The sequence below is a fragment of the Rhagoletis pomonella genome, unplaced genomic scaffold (assembly GCF_013731165.1).
Source record: "Rhagoletis pomonella isolate Grant_MI unplaced genomic scaffold, Rhpom_1.0 Rhpom_scaffold_00012, whole genome shotgun sequence".
NCBI classification, from domain to species: Eukaryota; Metazoa; Arthropoda; class Insecta; order Diptera; family Tephritidae; genus Rhagoletis; species Rhagoletis pomonella.
The window spans coordinates 18,197,110-18,218,636 of NW_023458566.1; the positions used below are offsets into that span (position 1 = coordinate 18,197,110).

Sequence of the window (21,527 nt, forward strand, 5' to 3'; positions counted from 1 at the left end):
AAGGTGCCGTCACACACCCGGGCAAAGAACAGTGTTACAAGAAGTTGGATTTATCTTCAAAATGAAGATATCTTTCATAAATAATCAGAAAAAGCTTCACATGAAGATAATTAAAACATGATTAAAACATGGTATTGAAGCCGAATAGGAGGATGAAATAGAATGTGAGACTACTCAATTATCTTAATATTCCATTTATCGATGGGAAACGTGTTTTGGCTGCTTTAAATTGTAAAAATATATGATTTGCAATAAAAATTTATAAAGGAAATGATAAAAAACGGTGTTTTTAGTGAAAATATTGTGAATTTCAGTGCATTTAAAGTTTTTGAGGCGTTCTTTACTATACAAACTGTAAAAATCGGCAAAATCAAAGTAGCAGTTTGGGGAAGGTGCCACCTTCTGTTCGCCTCATCGTGAAGTCGTTTCAACTTTCTTGCTTTGCTTTTGACATTTTCGTTCTTTCCCATTTAAAGAACCAAAAACTTGAATTCAACAGAGTTGAAGCGTGTAAAAACAAATGGAAAACGCAAAAGAGGGTGGAGCAGGAATTGTTTTCAAATTACCGTTTTGGTAGTAGTGCACTTTACGGGTACCAGGTTAAAATGGACGGAACAAATCGAGAGTGGTATCAATCGACGTATTTTAACGCGAACAATAACGGTCCGGGTGGGGGGAGCGGGGGGATGTGTGAATTAAGATTTTTAATTAATTTAAGATTTACTCGCAAAAAACAATTGCACTTTGCACCTTTCGCACCATGTTTTGATGAATTTGATGCAAATAAATGGAGTAAATGAAAGTTGTTCTCTGCAAAAGGTGTTCTGCCCCCATTCTTTGGCAATACAGAAAGGCGAATCCTACTGCCTGAGGGTTATAATCGCTAAGTTCGGCCAAAGGCCGCCTACGCAAAAAGGAGTTGGACGCCTGGTTCCGCTGAAGTGCACTTTTACCACCGTTTTTCACATTTTATTAATTAATTCTTTTCTAAATCACATATTTATCTCGCTGTCCGCAGTATTCTTCTACTTGACGTTTCTACGTCTTTGATCGCTTCGTATTGCCGCAGTATTCGCCACAATATAATCATGATTGCCAATGATTTCGTAAGTATGATAACGACTACAGTACACTGTGTTATATCGATACAAAACTAGAATATCTAAAAAATGTCAAAACAATTATTACATCTATTGCATGAACCAACGACTACAGATCACCTAATCAGCCATCGTTGTATTTGTAATCGATTTTCAGAAAAAAGTTTTCGTAGCGTTTTTGACGTTTTTCGGTTTTGTTTACACCGTCTTCTACCTCTTCGTAGTGATTTTTGAGCGATTGAATGTGTTTTCTGCAGCGATTTTAATTATAAATTTTGGTTTATTACATATTTATGATATAAAATAAAGTGCTGTGTGATCGGAACAAGTTTGTGCGTATGTTTGGTTTGCCAAAAGGCGTAAATTTGCGTGAAAAGTGGGTGCACGTTTGTGGCCAGAACGTTGGCATTGAAAAATCTACCCGTGGTAATGATATGCGATTGTAAAACACTTTCAATCATGAAAACCATATTTTATGAACTTTTTTTGCTAATTGTCATCAAGTTTCACTTTGTATATTTTATAATAAATACCAATTTAATCGCACTCAATCACCGCGCCTTTTTCGTTTTCTTTGTTTGTTTTCATTCTTAGGCAGATGTCAAAAACACTCAGAAATATACTTTTTTCTTGCTTCTTTGATTAGGTGATCTTGTATTTTTGGTTCATGCATCTATTGCACGTGCATATGCGGATGTTTTTATTTCTTTAAACACACAGGAATAAGTTTATTTTAAACCGATATGCCAGAGGAAGATGGATTGGACAAGAAAAAATCGCATCGCGCTCGACAGGCTGGCGTTAAGGCCGTAAAGAAAAAACTAAAGGTCAAAAAAGATTCAGGGAACACCAAAGAGCCCAACCTCACTGCGAGACAGAGGAATCCGAAGGCATTTGCTATTAATTCTGCCCAGAGAGCAGAGCGAAACTTTCGTCGTAAAGAAGACATAACAGCGAAAAAGCAACATATTCCCGTTGTGGACCAGACGCCAGACGAACCTCCTCCGGTGCTTATAGCAGTGGTGGGCCCACCAAAAGTAGGTAAAACAACGTTAATCAACAACTTAATAAAGAATTTTACGCGCACAAATGTGACCGATATCCGGGGTCCCATCACGATTGTTACCTCGAAAAAACGACGCATAACTCTTTTGGAATGCAACAATGATATAAATTCAATGATTGATATTGCCAAATGCGCAGATTTAGTGTTGTTATTGTGTGATGCTAGTTACGGGTTTGAAATGGAGATCTTCGAATTCTTGAATATTTGTCAAGTACATGGAATGCCAAAAATTATGGGTGTGCTCACACATTTAGATATGATCAAGAATCCCAAGCAATTAAGGAAACGGAAAAAGGAATTGAAGCATCGGTTCTGGACTGAAGTCTACGATGGTGCAAAGCTTTTCTACCTTTCTGGATTGTTGCACGGTGAATACTTGAGAAACGAGGTAAAAAATCTGGGACGCTTTATTTCAGTAATGAAGTTCCGCCCGCTGTCATGGCGGGGAGCACACAGTTATTTGCTCGTGGATCGAGTCGAAGATGTCACCAATACAGACCTGATTCGCCGCAACCCCAAATGTGACAGAGAAATAATCCTTTACGGTTATGTTCGTGGTGTACCAATGAAACAGGAACATTCTGTTCATATTGCCGGGCTGGGGGATGCAAGGATTGAAGAATTGAGTGCAATACCCGATCCATGCCCATTGCCTGGCACGGAGAAAAAGCGCAGTCTTTTGGAAAAAGAAAGGCTACTGTATGCGCCCATGTCAGGGGTTGGAGGAATTGTCTACGATAAGGACGCTGTGTATATAGAGTTACAGGGCTCGCACAGTCACAAAGAAAAAACGGCAGACGCTGCTGAGCAGGAGCAATTAGTGGGTAAATTGATAGATAAAAAACAAACTGTGGATGTGCAAATTGAAGAACAGGAATTTCGACTATTCTCTGATGGTTCTGCCATAAAGTCAAAAGACTATAAAGATGACAGTGATATAGATGAGGATGAAGATAATATTGAAGATGATGAAGTAAGTACATTTACCTCATGATTCAATAATAAAATAATTAAATAGTAAACGTAATTATCAAAAATCAACGTAATTTTTTAGCAGCTTCACACATCCACTTTACTAAAATCTAATGGAATATATGTATAACTTTCATGATACAATTATTGTACATGTAGATATAACTTCATATCAAAAATTGGTTAAAATGTTTAAGTATTTTTTTATGAAACTTCGCTGAATTTTCATGAATTTTCGTAATGTTTGAACTGCTTTTGCTTCTACACTTTTACAAGTAATTTTTACAACCGACTTCAATGGTCATATACAAATTTTGGATTACCGTTAATTTATTCATGATCCAATGATCGGAACTAAGCTGAATTATTGTGCGACCAGCCTTGAGATACCACCTTTCCGATAAAAAAAATCGCGTATCAACAAAATGCCAAATCGTGTATCAAGATAATGCAAAACCGCGTATGTGAGGCTGCATAAAACACTCATATTCCAAAATGGTTCTTTCTTTTATAAAGCAATCGCATTTCTGGCTAGTATATTTCAGGACGAATTGATAAAGATTGCGCCGAGAGCTTGTGTGAGCAAATCCAATTTATGGCAGCAAATGTCAGTTACGCGGTTTCGCAGAATAACGATACGCGATTTTGTACTTTAAACGACGATATGTAGGTGTACATTGGTAGATCACTTTGTTTTATAAAATTCTTCCCTAGGATGATTCTGGCGTAGATGACGAAGACAACGTTAGCGTTAACAGTGGCGGTGAATTTGCAGATGGTAACTGGCGGGACGAAGATAGTGAGGGAGAAGCAGCTGAGAGCGACAATAACTCATCTGATGATGGGGAGTATCAACATGTCGATGAGTTAAAATCAAAACACAAGAGAAGTGTAGAGGATGAGGATGGGGATGAGGATAAGGATGAAGATAGTGACCAAGAAGAAGAGAAAATTCTAGCAAACAGTATGAGCTGGAAAGAAAATTTAGCTCAAAAAGCGCGTGAATCCTTCCTTCAGCGACATTCAGAGGCAAAGAATATTATGCGGCTAGTATATGGATGTTATACGCAAAGCGAAAGCAAAGTAAATAAATTGATCTTTAAGTGATTAAAAAAGAAAAAAAAACAATGATTAAATTTGATTTCTGTTCTAGAAAAATAAATCCGACGGCAACAAAAATGCTCACTCTGACTCTGACGAAGAATTGGGAGGACTCTTCAAAGTAGTGGCCAAAAAGCAGAGCGATTTGCAAAAGGAAAAAGATATAAGGGATAAAATGGAGCACTGCTTCTATGAAGACTTTTCGGGTAGTACTCGTAACTGGTTGGATGAAGAAAATAAGGCCGCTTTAAAAAACTGCTTTGTTACTGGCAAATGGAAAGCGTCAGAAGATGCTGAAACATTGCTGCGCCTGGATGATTTGAGCGATGCTGAAAGTGAAGTATATGGAGACTTCGAAGATCTGGAAACTGGCGAAAAACACATCGGGAACAGCGGCGTTGAAGAGCCGCATGATTCAAAAGAAACTAATTCTGATGTAATGGCAGAAGGTAATGCCGAAGAAAACACTCGTAAGCGCCGAATGACTAGGGTGGAGGAGGAGAATTTAACAAAAGCAGAACTAATGGCCAAAAAACTAAAACTCAAAGCTAAATTTGATGCAGAATACGACAATAAAGACGGTTCAAAAGAAGATGATGGACGCATTAAAGGGGACCATGATTATTACGAGGGTTTGAAAGCTGATGCTCAGAAGCAATCGGAATTGAACAAAAGTGAATTTGCTGCACTAGACCCGGAGTTGCGTATACAAATTGAAGGATTTCGACCAGGCCTTTATGTTCGTTTGGGTAAGAGGGAAATATCTAGTTTCATAAACCGCAGGCATACAGTTTTTTAAGATAGACACTAACTCTATCACAGTTTACATAAAACACGTTTTATCTGTAAAACGAGTCATTTATTTCTGAAATTGGATAAACATGACTTATGACTACGGATCATATATTTTATGCCTAATTAATGTTCTTTCTAATTGAATTTTACATATTGTTTTAGGCTTTCGAGCTATACCTGCCGAGTTCATAGAAAACTTTGATCCAAGTTACCCAGTACTGGTTGGTGGGTTGAATATGACCGAAGAAAATATTGGCTATGTCAACTGCAAAGTAAAAAAACATCGATGGTACAAAAAGATTTTGAAAACTGGCGACCCACTTATAATTTCTTTGGGCTGGCGTCGTTTTCAAACCGTACCAATATATGCGAAAATAGAAGATAACTTCCGACATAGGTATCTTAAATATACACCAAATCATGTAACATGTAGCATGACTTTCTGGGGCCCAATCACTCCACAAAATACCGGTTTCTTAGCTTTACAAACAGTACGCCACGATCTAGAAGAAATGAAGAGACTCGGCTTTCGAATTGCCGCCACAGGTAGCGTCAGTGAAATGGATAAATCAGCGCAAATAATGAAAAAGCTAAAGTTGGTGGGCCAACCATTTAAAATATATAAGAAAACGGCCTTCATTAAAGGAATGTTCAATACTGGTCTTGAAGTGGCGAAATTCGAAGGAGCTAAGATAAAAACTGTTTCTGGAATACGCGGTCAAATCAAGAAGGCACACCACGAACCAGAGGGTTCATTCCGTGCAACTTTCGAAGACAAGATTCTCTTGAGCGATATTGTCTTCTGCAGAACGTGGTTCCGAGTGGATGTGTCGCGGTTCTATACACCCATCACCTCGCTTTTGCTGCCTGCAGACCAGAAGTCGCAGTGGCAAGGCATGAAGACGTTGGGTCAGCTGAAGCGCGAACGCAATATTCATAATCAAGCGCAACTAGATAGCCAGTACATAGAAATAAAGCGAGAACCGAAAATATTCAAACCACTTACGATACCCAAAGCTTTACAGCGAGCTTTGCCATACAAGGATAAGCCGAAACTAGGACCACTAACAGACAAAAAGACTCAGGAGTTGGAGCGCATAGCTGTGATACGCTCGCCTCATGAACAAAAGGTTGCAAAGATGATGAATATGATTGAGACCAACTACAAAGACAAGAGAAAACGTGATAAAATGGAAACCAAGATCCGCTTGAAGCAGTTTCGTGCGGAAAAGCGTATTGAGGAAATGAGAAAGATGAAACGTCAAAAGGAGGTCCGAAAGAAAATCTCCCGTGCTATAAGTAAAATGCGTAAAAAGCAGGATACCTAAAAAATTTTGTGACCATTGATTACATTAGTATGTATAGGCTTTTGTAAGTACTTTGATTAGAAAAAATAAAAGCAAACAAGTTTTATTTAAATATTCATAGTATATTTGCATTGTGGCTGGGTTTCTTTATTCATTCATTCTGAACGGAAAAAACTTTTTTGTTTACTTGTTCTTTAGAACGTTCCTGATGATATGTTCAGGTATATTTCAAACGCATTCTGTTTATTCTGGCTGTGAATGTATTATTCTGGAATGTATAAAGAAACGCAGCCTGTATGTATAAAAGCAGCAACAAAAGTTTGTGATTAAAAATCACAGACATGTAGATATGAAGTAGCAGTTTAGTCCTGACTCTTGTTGTTATCGTCGATGGCTTTGAGCGCAGCAAGCAATTTGTTTTTACGATTGCTAGGCAGATTCTGACCCAAGGTGATGTTACTTCGCTTTTTTGGGGTTTCATCTAATAGAACTCCACTATTGGCCTGTCGGCAAAACGTGTCCAGAAAGGCCTCTCGCTCTTTGTAGTCATGGGAGATTTGTTTGCGTATGCTGGAAATCTCTTCCTTCATGTGTGAAGTTTTCTTGGCGGTATGGCAGACCTGTTAATTTTTATATGCAAAGCAATTAGAATGCCAAATCAAAAGTTAATATAAAGATTGTTATTATAAACACGTTAAAAACAAATTTCATATAAAATAGTAAGGAACGAAACAACCACAATGAAATCAAAATGCTCATCAAGCTACGATATTCAAAATGCCTTCCGTTATAAATCTTTTTCGTTAATTTTTATTTGAAACATAGCTCATTCTATAACAAAAACCGTACAAATCAATGTTGCAAGCTTTCTACAAAACTCAGCGAATTAAAAAAAATGGTCATCAAAATTTCAAACATTCTAATCGGATATTTTTAAGTATGCCGCCCTACCATCGTACAGAAGTTCTTGCGACAACAATGAACCGGTTCGACGGTGAATTGTCCTTGAGTCTGTATATTATATTTGGTGACAGTTTCAAAATGGGGGAGTATCATTGGTCCACAGAAACCCAATATACATACATATACTTATTTCAGACGAAATACCTTAAATGTCTTCAAAAATTGTCTTTATTCCCTTTAGTCGCCGTAAAGCAAGGGCCGTAATGGTTCTGGTGGTGAATTTAATGGTTCTAATTTGACTGTGATCCCTTGAGTCTCCGAATGACTTAACCACCTTGCGGCTCTTTTATTGCAATAGTATTGCCCCTACCGTTATCAATATATATCTCGTTGATGACGCAAATCGGATCATAAATACGATTTTTAGTAATAACTCGACTTCAGCGCCACTTGGCGAGTAATTTTCGCCGAAATATTTCCCTTCGTGTTACCAATACATATTTGGAATATTAGCAAGATCAGGTCATACATGCGATTTAAGTATAAACTCGACTCCAGCGCCACCTGGCTTTAAGCTATTTATATACAAAATTTAATGAAAATCGGACCTGCCGTTCGCGAGATTACCTGTTACAAAAATAACTTAATAGTAAAAAACGAATATGTTTAAAGCAAGCTTTCATAAATACTGGTTTACAAATATAGCGACTTCTGCGCCACCTATCGGAAAATTGTTTAGTAGAGTTGTTCTTTTTCATGTAGTTAATATACTTCCAAAATATGAACCAAATCGAACTGAAACTACGGGTTTTCAAATATCTCGACTCCTGCGCCACCTATCGGATTAACTTGACTTTCGTATTGCATTGTCATCGGATTCTGAACCGACTTTGAAGTTTCAAGTCTCTAGTTCATAGGGAAGTTGATAAAAAATGGATTGCAAGATTTGCCCCTAACAAACATACTTACATACATACATACATTCATACAGAGCGAGTTAAATAAAAGCTTGTAAAAAGGGACTTCTCTTTATATCATTAGTACCTATAGATGAGCTATATTTTAAATACAAAATAACGAGAAAGATTTATTATAGAGGACAACAACAAATACTTCTGTGAGTTACTGAATGTATAAATACTAGGGTGGTCTTTAAATGTAGGAAGCAAATTTTTACATCAGATTTCCTGAGCCTCAACCCCTTAGTCGTTGCTACTATAGTCGAAGATATCACATATAAATTTTGGTCCCGATTGGAGACGGTTAAGGCCAGAGACCATAACGATTATAAGAAATAAAATTAAATATTGCTCTATAATTATTAGTGAACAATGGAAAAGTTGTTTTCGTCTTTCGGGACGACTATTTTAAAATGTAAATTATTTTCGTCGTTGTTTCAAGACGATAAACGTCCCACGAGAGACGAGAAAAATAAAAGCCGCATATAATTATTATGAAAATACGTAAATCATTTCCGTCTTAAAATAAATGTCCCACGAAACGAAAAAAAGAAAAAATAAATAAAAGTCCCACATAATTATTATGAGAAGACGTAAATAATATTCGTCTTGAAATAAACGATATATAGATATTTCTCGTAAATAATTACTATACAAAGAGGAAAAAAATTTCTCTTAAAACAAGGCGACGTTTTTGATCTCAAATATTAGGATAATCATTATTTTGGGTCTCTGGTTAAGGCGTGTCGAACAGGGGGCGAAGTACAGATTCCTCTGTAGAGATTTAAAAAATTAAAATTAACTTTTTTTTCATCCAATACCCAAAATCGATACTGCTTTAGTCGAAGACATCACATATAAATTTTGGCCGCGATTGGAGACAGTTAAGGCGTGTCGCACAGGGCTAAAAAATTCAGACCAATCAGGAAGTCTGTGATATATGCCCCTTTAAGCATTCTTATTTTTTTACGGTCAGTCTACTGTACACCCAGATAGTACAAACTACTTACATACATATTATAGAAAGGTCCTATCTCACATTTTCGCTGAAATGCAAAGAAAGCGTAACTAACTAAATTTTTTATTGCATAAAACGATCTGCGGACTTAGAGTTCGAAGAAATGCATTACCCACTACAAAGCTTCCCACGAAAATGAAATGCAGAAATGCATCCTTCAGATTGTTCGATCTAACGAGATTATTTATTATCTTCTAGATTGATTTATACTCAAAGTTTATTAGACTGAACGACTTTACTTGTGAAAATAAACTAACTAACACCCTTCTCAAAACCTGTGGAACAACACCCTAACGCAAGATCGCCCCTCATTAAGTCCACTAGGTGTGGCCGTCTGGATGTTACTAACCCCTGGAACCTTGTATAGCTCAAATAAGCCCAGCGCCTACATGACTGGTTACTGGGTGAAAATTTTCCCCTTGATTTTGATTTGGAATTAATTTTACAATACTTACAACATCCCGTTCATCATCATCATCTTCACCGTTCTCGTCATTTAAGCCTTCTAGTGCTTGTTCTTCCTCTCCCTCTACTAAATACTTGGCGTTAAAGGTGCCACGTGGTACCACTTCGTCGTCGTCCGCTTTTCGGCTGGAATCACCATTGACCTCCTCTTCCTCTCCCTCATAATCTCCGTTCTCCTCGTCAAGCTCTTCATCGCCATCCCCTGTGTTAGCATATTTACGGCTGCTTCGATTGCTCTGGCGGCGATCGCTAGCTCCCGGGAACTCGCCGTTGTGATCGTTTTCATATTCAACCTCGTAATCTGTTATGGCGGCGAGACGTTCATGCGCCGGATCATCCTTTTTTTGTGTTTTCCTTTCGAATCCTTGTAGCAACTGCTGTCGGGCTAATTGTTGCTGCTTTGTCACAGGTCTTAGGCCGCCGCCGCCTTCCTGTCGCTGCTTTCGCGACTTACCCACTGTGAGGGACGAAGCTATTTTGTGATTTCCATAGCCCAAAGAGCTTTCGGCTGTCAAATTATTTGGACTTTTGGCTGAACGTTGACTTCCGGGATCGAAATCTGCATCTAGATCTTTCTCATCTTCATCTAATACCTCATCTGCCAGAATCCGCTCTAAATCTTTTTCCAATTTTGAATCGTCTGTGGGGTTCGTTGTACGTCGTCCCACACTGAGTGTGGAAAACTTATCCTACAAATATGAATATAATGAAAGCGCAGTAATCAAATGCCAACTCCAAACTTACACCTAATTCGTCTAGTTTTCGATATCCCGATAGCTCCAATCGAGCCTTTTCCAGCTTCATCAAAGCATCCTTTGTTCGCTTTTGTTCGGTAAGTAATTGTTGTTTGAAATTTTTGGTCTCGATTTGAACTCGACGTGCCAGTAGCTTCATGTCGTTATCCTTCTCCTGTAAACGAGTTTCAAGCTTTTCCAACTTCTCGGACAAACGCTGTCTTTCTTCCAGGTTCCTTCAAATATTTTTAAGATAAATTAATTAGCATAGATGAGCTGAAGAAGATGCAAAAGAACCTATGCCAATTGAGCTCTGCTGGATCTACAGTGTGGTAAAATCGGCACTATAACTCTTTGATAGTTCATATTGTCAACGGCGCTCAGGGAAAAAGTAAATAAATACGATAACAAATATTTTCCCCCGAACTTGATTCAAAGAACAGCAGACGATATCACCTCGAATTAAAAGGTCAGGCTGTGTAATGCGCATGAAAGTCGCTGTATTAGGCGGATTTCTGACAAGTCTTAAAGCGTCAACAGAATGGGTGGTCGGATTGCATACAAATGACAGCTGAAGAAACAGTTTCTTGCGCTTTACCTGTACTTTACTTGATACAAATTACGGCTGAACACTTTATTTGGGAAGACGTGCCGGAAGTCTCTCAGAAGTAAAGTGAGAAAGCGTCGGGATTTCAGATAGCTGGAGAGTTTAGGACATATTGGGCCCCTTCCCTACAAAATTGAGCTTAAGCTCGCGACTCGCTTTGCAGTACAAATTCTTTAGCTTAAGCTCACTCCATTAGTGTAAAAGTTGAGTCTGAGCTTAAGCTCACTTTTTATGCATAAGGCGCAATATGTTTTCGTCTGTCAACAATATGTTGTCTTTGAGTTTCCGTCAGCGTCTTCACATTTTCCCCGAGCTTTTCTCAAAGACTGGGTTGCCCCAAAACCAAAACGACCTTAAGTGAGACCATATATATAGAAGTAGTATATCGAAAGTTTAAGAAGTAAAATTTATGGTCGCGGCATATCTCAATTTAAAGCCCCAGTGTTGCTTAGTCAGTTCCTATATGTACATACACTTGTATATCCTCACAAGCGCACTCACCTATCCTTATTCAGTTGACTATAGTATTTGTTTTGATCGCTAAGCGTGAGTATTATAGACTCTTTTGCTTTAAGTTTATGCTCGAGCTCCTTGTTGATCTGCTGTAGGTGGCGGTACTTTGCCTGCCACACGCGCAACTCTTCGGCGTGGGAGTGTAAAAGTTTCGGCAATTCGGCATTTGTTGATTCATATTTGGCCAAGGCGGAGTCCTGGCGCTTATGTAACGTGCGTAGGATACGATTTTCATGTGCGAGATCCTACAAACGATACCGTTAGAGATACATATACATATATACGTGATGAATGGCTAAATATTTTACCGCAATTGTTTGCTGTGCATCGGCCAATTGATTTTGAAATGTTTTCATGCGTAGACGGCGAGCGGATAATACGCGTTGGCGCACTTCTGTTGTGGCGGGTATCAGTGTAGAGTGGCGGCCCATGTTTCCACCTGCACCGCCGACATTGCCGGCGTTTTGCTTGCGCCGATATAAGTTATTAATTGAACTTTTCGAACTGGACGTATTCGAGTAAAGGCTCTCACAGCTCTTTGTAGACACCCTGTGTAGAAAAAGCAAATGTGTATGTGTGTGTACCACTAAAATAATTACAATGCTAAGCGAAGGGACTTACGGCAGCAGTTTGCCACGTTCCTCTGGAATGAGGCTCAATGCAGATATTGACTTTCGCGGTGAGACCATTTAGGTTACGTATACGTTCGTCGGCTGTTGTGATACACAATTTTGTTTTTACTAATATACGATGATAAATGGAATCAACTAGCAAAATATAAACGTATTGCAGTTAATAAAATTGAAGTATTTTTGTGTTTTTCTTTAAAACAATATTTATTAAAACTGATGAAGACACTTGAAGCAAATATTTTTTTTTTTTGAGAAAGTACTTTCTCTAAGGCTGGTTGTTATTGTTTATTTTTATTCCTTTGACCACAGGACTGTGAAGCCTTTGACGCTTGCATTCATGTTAATGAAGTTTCCTAGGTTACAAACAACTTTCATCGTCGCTTGGCCGACCAGGCCGCATTGGTGTTAGGTAATATGATTTGTTTTAGGCTTTACCGAGTTTCACTGTGTAATTGAATGTAAATTTTTGAAACTTTTGCAAAAATCTTAAATAAATTTTCGATTAGAAAATATTTTTTTTCGGTCAAGTATACATTGAAAATAAGGATCTAAGCATCTACGAATTTGAAATCGGGGGTTCTCAGTTCAGCAGATCTTGGTGAAAATTACGCATTTAATAATAATAATAATGGATTGGCGATCCGAATTGTGGCGTGCGCCTTGATGTTGTCGCACAAAGGAGAGGGATCCTACAGTTTTACGCCGACTATGAAATGCGATGGTATTTCTATGAACACTTGTTTTTCATGGCAGAAATACACTCGGATAAACTTTATTTTTTATTTTATTTATTTGGCTTCCCAAAATGGTCAAAGCAAAATTTTTTCCAATTTTTTCCTAATCTATGCAAAATTCTTGACCCTCATTTCTTCCATGGTTTGATAAAAAGTTTAATAATGCTCAAATTCAAATTGTTATCCATGTTTTTCTCAAGTGGGTAACTCAGATTATTTTGCATACCACAAATGTGCCCTTTTGTTTGAGAGTGGGTTGGTCCTCCAATTGAGGTTCACTAGAAAATCGACATTGGAAATTGGAAAATGGATTCGATCTCCTAAAACTCTGTATCTTCCTACAAAAAAAAAAACTTTTAAATAAATTTGAATAAATCGCACATAAATAAAAATAAATAAAAGCACAAAAAGCAAATTTGTTATGATTTCTACCACAAAAATTTCGAATAGCCAGTTTCACGAAAACAATTAGTAAGTGAAATATGATTTTTTTTTATTTTAATTTAACATGGAAACTGACAGAAAAAAAAATTCATTAAATTGCAGTAAAGATTATTAATGAAAAATAATTACGGTTTTGATAAAAGGTAAAAATTTGTTTCGTTTTAAAAAGGTGTAGTGAGATAGAGAACAGAATATATAAGTTAAGTTACATATATTAGTTAAAATTTTAAGACTATTACATATGATTTGTTATAAATGATACGATTACGATTTTTTTCATAGCCCATTCAATTTTCAGTATACAAATTTGAAGTGGCTAAGGATTTGCGTTGATATTTAATATTTTTTTTTTTTGGCAGGCGGTATAGAAAACAGTTAACGGTCCAAAGTTACGTGGTAACATTAATAAATATAAAAAAATAATCCGACGAATTGATAATCTCCTCCTTTTTTGATGTCAGTTATAAATTGGAGTGTTTTTGAAAGAGAGGGAGCTGTTCATTTTGTGCCTTTTGACATTTTTGGTACTAAAAGCTGAAAGAAATGTGGATTACCTCGTAAGGCGCTTACCTATTTTCCCAGTGGAATTATTCCAAGTTAATAAGAAAACATGCATATTGCATTTAACAGTTTTCGTATAAACACAGACACGTGAATAAAATAATTACAATCTTTTTCGTGAAATAAGTAATCATACTACAAAAACGTTAAAAATCTAATGGCATTAGAATTATTGTTTAAGCATTTTAACCATAAATTTTTCTTTCCATCGCCAGCTTTTTATTTATCACAAAACACCGATATCTGTCACATTTAACTTTGCCTGGCAATTCGGCCGCCGGCTCCCCCATTTCCTCCCCCGCACTCATGGACGCACTGGAGCAAAACAAAAGATGAATTCGCCCCAAAAAAAGCTCACCTAAACACCAACGAAAGCCACCGCGTGCGAGCGTGTGGAGCACACATTCCGATGGAGCGCCTAGCTTACACAGCAGCAGCTGTTAGTTGGCGCTGCCAGTCTCAACACAAACGCGGCGCGTGCATGGTCAACTACGGAAGCGAGTAACGAGCGATGTGAGTGGCCGAAAAAAAAACAATAGGAATAAACGGAAATACATATACACAAAAGTTTGTATTACGTTGAAGTCTGTCTCATTAAGGCAAACTACGAACGCATCACTCTACGAGTATCAACGGCCAAGACGGTAAATTGCTATACATATATAGTAAAGAATCATACGTACGAGTAGGCAACTAAAGTTGTAAATACTTAACTGAAATTAAATACATGAACGCGTGTACAATAAGAGTAAGTACCTAATTACCTCTGAGCACGAGCCAAGAAGTGAAAAACCGCACACGGTAATGATGACGAGAGAAGACTAAGCAAACGCCAACAACAACGAGAATGGCTATTACGACGTCGACGTCGACAGCGACAGCGACAGCGACGTTGACGTTAATGTTCTCTGGCGATGATGTGAGCAAAGACACTTGCTGTTAAAAGCGAATCGAAGCAAATTTGTGAAAAACATAATTGTAAAAAATTCTTTCCCATCAAAAAAACAACTCTCATTAATTCCCAAAATTCACTGTGAAAAACTCGTAAACATTCGTAAAAAAGAAGTTAAAATAATACAAAAATTGCTCATACATAGGTATTTGCAAAAGCTGTTTAAATGAAGTAAAATAGTGGAAAAGTGGTGAATGGTGCTCAATGCCTTTGAATGAAAGAAAAGGGAGAGAAAAATTGAAAGGCGGATCCGGGAAATGCGAAAAAATCGATGACGTTGTTTAAATTAAATATCGTAGTTAAAAGACTGTGTGGAAAATAGTTTCAATATCAAAAGCGGATTTCGGTGGGCGTGATTAGTTAAAAAGGTTTCGTGTTGTTGGCAAACATGTGTGGTATGATTGGCACCTGTCAGATACGCTCTGCTATTGTAGGCACTAGATGCTGCTGCATTCTTAAATTTGTACCGACATAAATATGTACATATGTATGTATGTATGAATATGCACACACGCATTAGCCTGTAGGAAAATAAATTTGACGTCTACTTGCGGGTCTACTATGGGAGGAAAAGCTTTACCTGCCATAAAATTTGTTTAAATACAGAAGGCTTAAATCAATAATCCTAAACGGTACTTTTTTTTGCTGAACAATCACAGCAATTAACTAAAACTAAGAAAGTAGCTAACTGTGCTGAAATTGTTGTATGTATGCAGGTGGTCATAATGAATTCGCTTGAGGAAGCTGAAGTAGAAATTCGGTTTTGAGAAAAATAAACAAAGTAGATAGTTAATTTATTACAAAAATAAAAAGTAAAGTAAATACATTTCTGATAATAAACGTCCGAGTAGCGCAGACGATGGGGAAAGGGAGCATAAGTTGTTGCAACAGTTGCAGATGGGCATTTTCTGCAAAAATCAACGCGTTAATATGTAGTCAAATGCGTGTATGTATATACCATATGTACATGTACATATGTATATACATACATACATATGTACATACATAAGAGTGCAGAAAATATGTATGTAAAGAAATGCCGTCGCTGCACGCGTTTGCCATCAGAAAAAAGATAATGAAAAAAAGTAAAGAGTTACGGCAAAAACCTGTTGGCATTTTTCATTACATTTGTTGTTTTTGTGCATTTAACTTGTGCAATTGGGCTTAGCCTCCAGCGCTTGCGAAACGGATTTTCAGTAGGTACACGAATGAAGTGGAATTGAAGTGTTTTTCTATTTGCTTATTTTGTTGCAGCAATAAAAAAGGACGGTAAACAACAAAAGCGAAAATATATGTACATATGTACATACATACATACAAATATATTAACAAATAAAAGGAAAATAAATACATTTTAAGAAAATTACTAAATATCACAAGAGCTGTGCTACCGTCAAAACAAAACACAATGACGCGTCTCACCGAGGAAATGGTCATTGCCCGCTCAAAGCAATCGGATTTGGGGTCCATCAAAAAACTCAACTGCTGGTAAGTAAATATACATACAAAAAATTATGTATTTTGATATATTCCTGGTCTTTCTTTTTTATATTTTTAATCGAAATTAATCTATGTGTTGATAAACCAAACCAAACTTTTACAAAGGTAGTTAACAAATAAAGAATAAAAAATATTTATGTATGTAGATAATATTTACATATGTACATACAGTGGTCGAAAATATTTACTTCCATCAATTATTATTATTTTTTGTTATTTAATTTGCGTTATTTTTTTTTTATAAAAATATAGTTTATTCTTTAACAAAAACTGTATAAATCCAAGTTTCAGACTTTGTGCAATATTTGAAAAAAATTCAACAAGCTTTCGTAAAAATTTCGAGCTTTTTAACTGGAGTTTCTGTAAATATTTTGAGTATGCAGCTTTGTCAATTCTAGAATAAGAAAGTGCAAGTTTTAAATGGCTACAAATTTCCGTTTTAGGATTTTTTCCTAAGTTGTTGCGTTGTTTTATTCCATATAAAAATTATATTATGTTCATTCGCTATATGAAAGCAAATTCAAAGAAAATTCTAAACAATCAACGTTAATTTTTAGTCATTTGAAACTTTGTTATACTAGAATTGAACGAGCCGAAATTCCGCACAAAAAACGGTCCATTTCCCGATTCCCCAACGCAAACTGAAATTCTCCGCAAATCGGGGAACTCGGTTATATCAATAATGTATGTTCAATGTAATTTTAAAATGTTTTTGTTTAAAAATATTGTTTTGTCAAGGTTTTCACCAATCGTGTAAGTAGTCTTTCTCCTAGAATTCTGCCTGACAGAAAAAACTCTTTCAATAGTTGCTGAGCTAGCTGGTATGTTAAAAATTTGTCTTGAAAGCCTTCTAAGGGGTGGAAAATCTTTAACTTCCTCCCAAAATTTTAAAACACCGTCACAACTTTTATTTTCTGATTTTGTCAATTAAATCTATATTTCCGCATTAATTAATGACTTCAAAAACTGTTTCTGCAGATTCATCTGTTGTATCTTTGAATGCGTCAAAAGTGAATACGGTAAATAGCTTAAACAGTAGTAGCTTACGATTTGATTTTGGTTGAGAATACACATATATTTGAGCCCTGACCGTCAAAAAGATGGAAGCGAAATTTTTTTAAAATTTAATTTTGATGTAGAAATGCATCTGGATGCTCTTAGAACATTTCTGCATCAACCGTGACATGACGTGTCACGTAGAAAATCACTTGTTTTGCCCATCTCTAGTACATACATAACACATAGTTATGAATGTTTCATTTCATTAAATTTCTCATGCACATATAAGTATACTTATACACATATTTACATACACATGAACCCACTGGAAAAAAGTAATATTTGGGAGTGCAAAAAGTAATGGATAGCCTCTTTAACCTACGCACAAAAAGATGCAAGAATTTCTCTACAGCGTCATCTCTTAGGGTGTGATATTTTCAAATGCCAGAAAATTTTAGAACCGTTATTTTCTTATTCCGTCTGATTTCAACCAAAACACCTTCTTATCTGTATGACAAGCTCATTTTTAGTAAATCTATCCAGTCTGAAAAATTAATTGTACCAATTTTTATTTATGTAATGTCTACAAGGCTGTTCTTCGTAAACGCTATACGTATTTGGAATTCCATTCTAGCTGCTACGAGAAATATTGTAAACCAAGGCAACTAATAAGCATCTCCTATATAACAATTTTTCAGAATAGTTTTCCCGGCCTCTACTTTAACACTAGGTTTAACTAAACTCTAAAACCATTTTTGATTTTGTTTTTTTTTTTTTGCCTTTGTTCTTGTGCATAATTGATAAGGATCTCGTTTGAGCCAACATATAATTTTTCATTTTAGTTATTGGTTTTTCTTTACCCATATAAACCGAAAAAGCATCTGTGAAGTGTTACGCACAAAAAATAAGCCCTTCTTTGAGCTGTTCTCCAGTAAACGGAAACGCAATGCCTTCCAATTGGGACCGTTTCATATAAAAAATAATTAAGGAAATCATGCAGATGGTAAGGCCCTCTACATTCCAGAGACGGCCCTCTGTAATTGCTTTTTACCTCTTCTTTTTTCTACTGGGTACATATTTACATAAGTGTGTATGCATCACATATTTGTATGTATCAAAAAACTTGTAGGCAATCTTATTTGGGCACATTAAACCAATGTTTGTTGTTGTTTCTTTGATTGCTGATTCAATTGCATTATTATCAACGTTCTTATGGTTGTACGTACGTACATATGTGTGTATCTCTATTGTACGCTGGTTTGCGGCATCTAACAGACGGTGTCATTGCCTTCTGTCCAGCAGAGTCTTTATGTCAACACTGCCCATTTTATTATAAACGCCCGCGCTGTGGTCTGTTGCGCTTTATCCTTTGTCCACTGAAGCGGCAATTGCAACTGCATTTCAGTGTTTGTCGTTGCATGTACATATGTACATACAGTATCGATCATATCTATAGCACGCCATTTCAAAGTGATATTGTGTGCAACTTATGTTTATTTATTTATTTTTGAGAATTTTAAATTAAAATACAGTTCTTTCTCTAACTAACCCCATATAAAAACAAGTTTAACAATTTGTAGAAAACTTAAAAAAAGTGCAACAAATTTCCACCTAAATTTCAAACTTTTTTCTCAGAAGTGTTTGAATTTTTCTGAATACACAGTTTTATAGCCCAACCAATTTTAGTCTGATAATGTGCAAGTTTCAAGTTGCTGTAAATTACCGTTGATTATTTAGAATTTTTTTCGCCAAAGGTGTTGCGGATTTCTTCCATATACAAATAAATTGAGTTTATTCATTACATGGAAGCCAATACGACAAAAAAAATTCTTAAAAATTAACGGTAATTCGTAGCCACTTGACATTTGCACATTATCAGACTAAACTTGAAGTGGCTAAAAAACTGTGTACTCGAAAAAATTCTAACACTTCCGAGAAAAAAGTTTGAAACTTAGGTGAAAATTTGTTGCACTTTTTTGAAGAATTCTACAAATTATTAAACTTTAGTTTATATGGGGTTTATTAGAGAAAGGACTGTATTTTAATTGAAAATTCTTAAAAATAAATAAATAAACATAAGTGGCACACAATATCACTTTGAAATGGCGGGATATAGATATGACCGATACTGTATATATGTATCTGTTTGTGGTGGATTTAATTACTTTGCACTGTTGACACCCGCTCTAGAATACATTATATATACATACATATGTACATATGTATGTATAATGCAGTACATATTTACATACATAAATAAACACGTATGTACATACAAATATTGAGTATGTACATGTAAATATGTATGTAAATTGGTCGCAAACAAAAATGTGCAGTAGTTACGCTTGGCCAAATCCTTCGAATGGCGTTGACCTCGAACTAAAATCTAAATCAATACAAATACATATGTGCAGCCTATGCATGTATAGCTGTGCGCAAAATAATAGTAGCACTCTATGTGAACTCTTTTTTTCTACGTACAAAGTAAAGACATCCACGAAAATTTTAAAATTAAAAAATATTTTTTTTAATCGCAAAAATTCGACGAGTTTATGAATTTATATGAATAGGTTATAATAATATGTAAAATTTATGAGATTTCAAGACAAGATCTTGTACAGTTTTTGCGATTTAAGAAAAAAAAAATCAAAACATAAGGTTGTTAAGTCGAAAAGGATAAAGCTACTTCTCTTATTTATTCTCGTTTATATTCAATGAAAGTTAAATGTGCTAAGTCCAAAAGAAGCACCGAAAATCCGATAAGGCCAAAAATAGTACGACATCTTTTAATAAAAATCGAAGATTCATATGGAGTTTTGCTTTACTTTAAACAGCCAAAATGTTGTATTCAAAGTTTTACGAAATACTCGAAGAAAATGGTTATCATTTTTAAAATGGGACCTAGCAACTTTTAACTCTAAGTTAGTGATATATGTACATATGTACAGGGGCGCACCCAGGAATATATTTTAGGGGGGGTTTTATATTTCTGAAGATATATCACCGGAAAATACTGAAAATTTGCTCCGGATAATACCCTCTTTAATATACATTTATGCAAGTTTTATGTACAGTATGTAATAAATAAATCAACGTTTTAAAATTCATAAACTGCACTTTATTTACGATTAACAGAACTCAAACGCTTTTAACCGACTTCAAAAAAAAGGGAGGTTATCATCTCGCCGGAATATATAACTTTGGACCACGTGAACCGTTTTCAATAATCCTTTTTTTATTAGAAAGATAGTAACTCAAGGTCGTGCCGTAATTTGTTTTAGAGATCCGATGATTGGATCATGAAGAAATTAACGGTACCCCTAAATTTGAATATGAGAATTGAAGTCGGTTGTGTCCTTTCCTTAAAAACTACTTGCTTAATAAAAAGTTCTATAAACTCAAGATGCGCTCCACTTTCAAAAGTACCTAATAACAAGTAAGAAAGTCTAAGTTCGGGTGGAGCCGAACATTAAATACCCGGCGCAAGTATTAAATATATGTTTCTTCACCTTTCCGAAAGCTACCGCTACATGGTAAACCGGAGTGTATCCATTTTGAGTAAATTAGCGTCCTTAAATTTCGAAATATTGAACTTTCAAGCATTTCTGAAATTTACCGTTATATGAAAAGCGGCCGTAATTTTAGTTCGATTTCAATAATTTTCAACGTTTTGCTTCTATGTGGCAAGTACAATAACCACACCGAGTTTGGTACAAATTGGTAGAACGGTTACCGAGATACATATATGTGATCATAAGTGGGCGGTGCCACGCCCATTTTCCAAAATTTTACCATAAACGTATTTCTTGGTAAAGAATTGTTGCAAGCATCAATTTTGAATAAATAAGCTTTAATATTTACTGATTTATCGAAGATTTTGTATTTCTCTAAATTACCGTTATATGGGATGTGGGCGTGGTTATTGTCCGATTTTTAAAATTTTCGGCCATTTAGTATGCTGTACCAAGGCCAACACTGTGCCAAGTTTGGAATAAATTGGTGCAGCGGTTACCAAGATATACACATGTAACCATAAGTAGGCGTGGCTACGCCCATTTTCCAAAAATGTATAATATTCTTATTTTTGATCTAAAAATTGTTGTAAATATCAATTTTGAGTGAATAATCTTCAGTAGTTACTAAAATATCGCAGTTTTCGTATTTC

The 21,527-nt window shown here is 36.0% G+C and overlaps 3 protein-coding genes across 3 annotated transcripts in view; 1 reads left to right on the plus strand and 2 right to left on the minus strand.

Moving 5' to 3' along the window:
• LOC118748014 (serine/threonine-protein kinase rio2-like) overlaps positions 1-21,527 on the minus strand; it is a 47,102-nt gene that overhangs the window by 17,011 nt on the left and 8,564 nt on the right. The window lies entirely within an intron of this gene.
• On the plus strand, positions 1,781-6,453 carry LOC118748011 (ribosome biogenesis protein BMS1 homolog). The gene is made up of 4 exons (XM_036482278.1): positions 1,781-3,139; positions 3,853-4,221; positions 4,292-4,988; positions 5,197-6,453. Exons 1-4 carry the CDS (start codon positions 1,844-1,846, stop codon positions 6,360-6,362), a joined length of 3,528 nt encoding a protein of 1,175 aa, XP_036338171.1. The 5' UTR covers positions 1,781-1,843; the 3' UTR covers positions 6,363-6,453.
• Positions 6,569-12,389, minus strand: LOC118748012 (lebercilin-like). Its single transcript, XM_036482280.1, has 6 exons — positions 12,162-12,389; positions 11,849-12,089; positions 11,529-11,785; positions 10,431-10,656; positions 9,677-10,375; positions 6,569-6,961 (listed from the first exon to the last, which is right to left on the minus strand). The coding sequence occupies exons 1-6, from the start codon at positions 12,227-12,229 to the stop codon at positions 6,704-6,706; spliced, it is 1,749 nt and encodes a 582-aa protein (XP_036338173.1). The 5' UTR covers positions 12,230-12,389; the 3' UTR covers positions 6,569-6,703.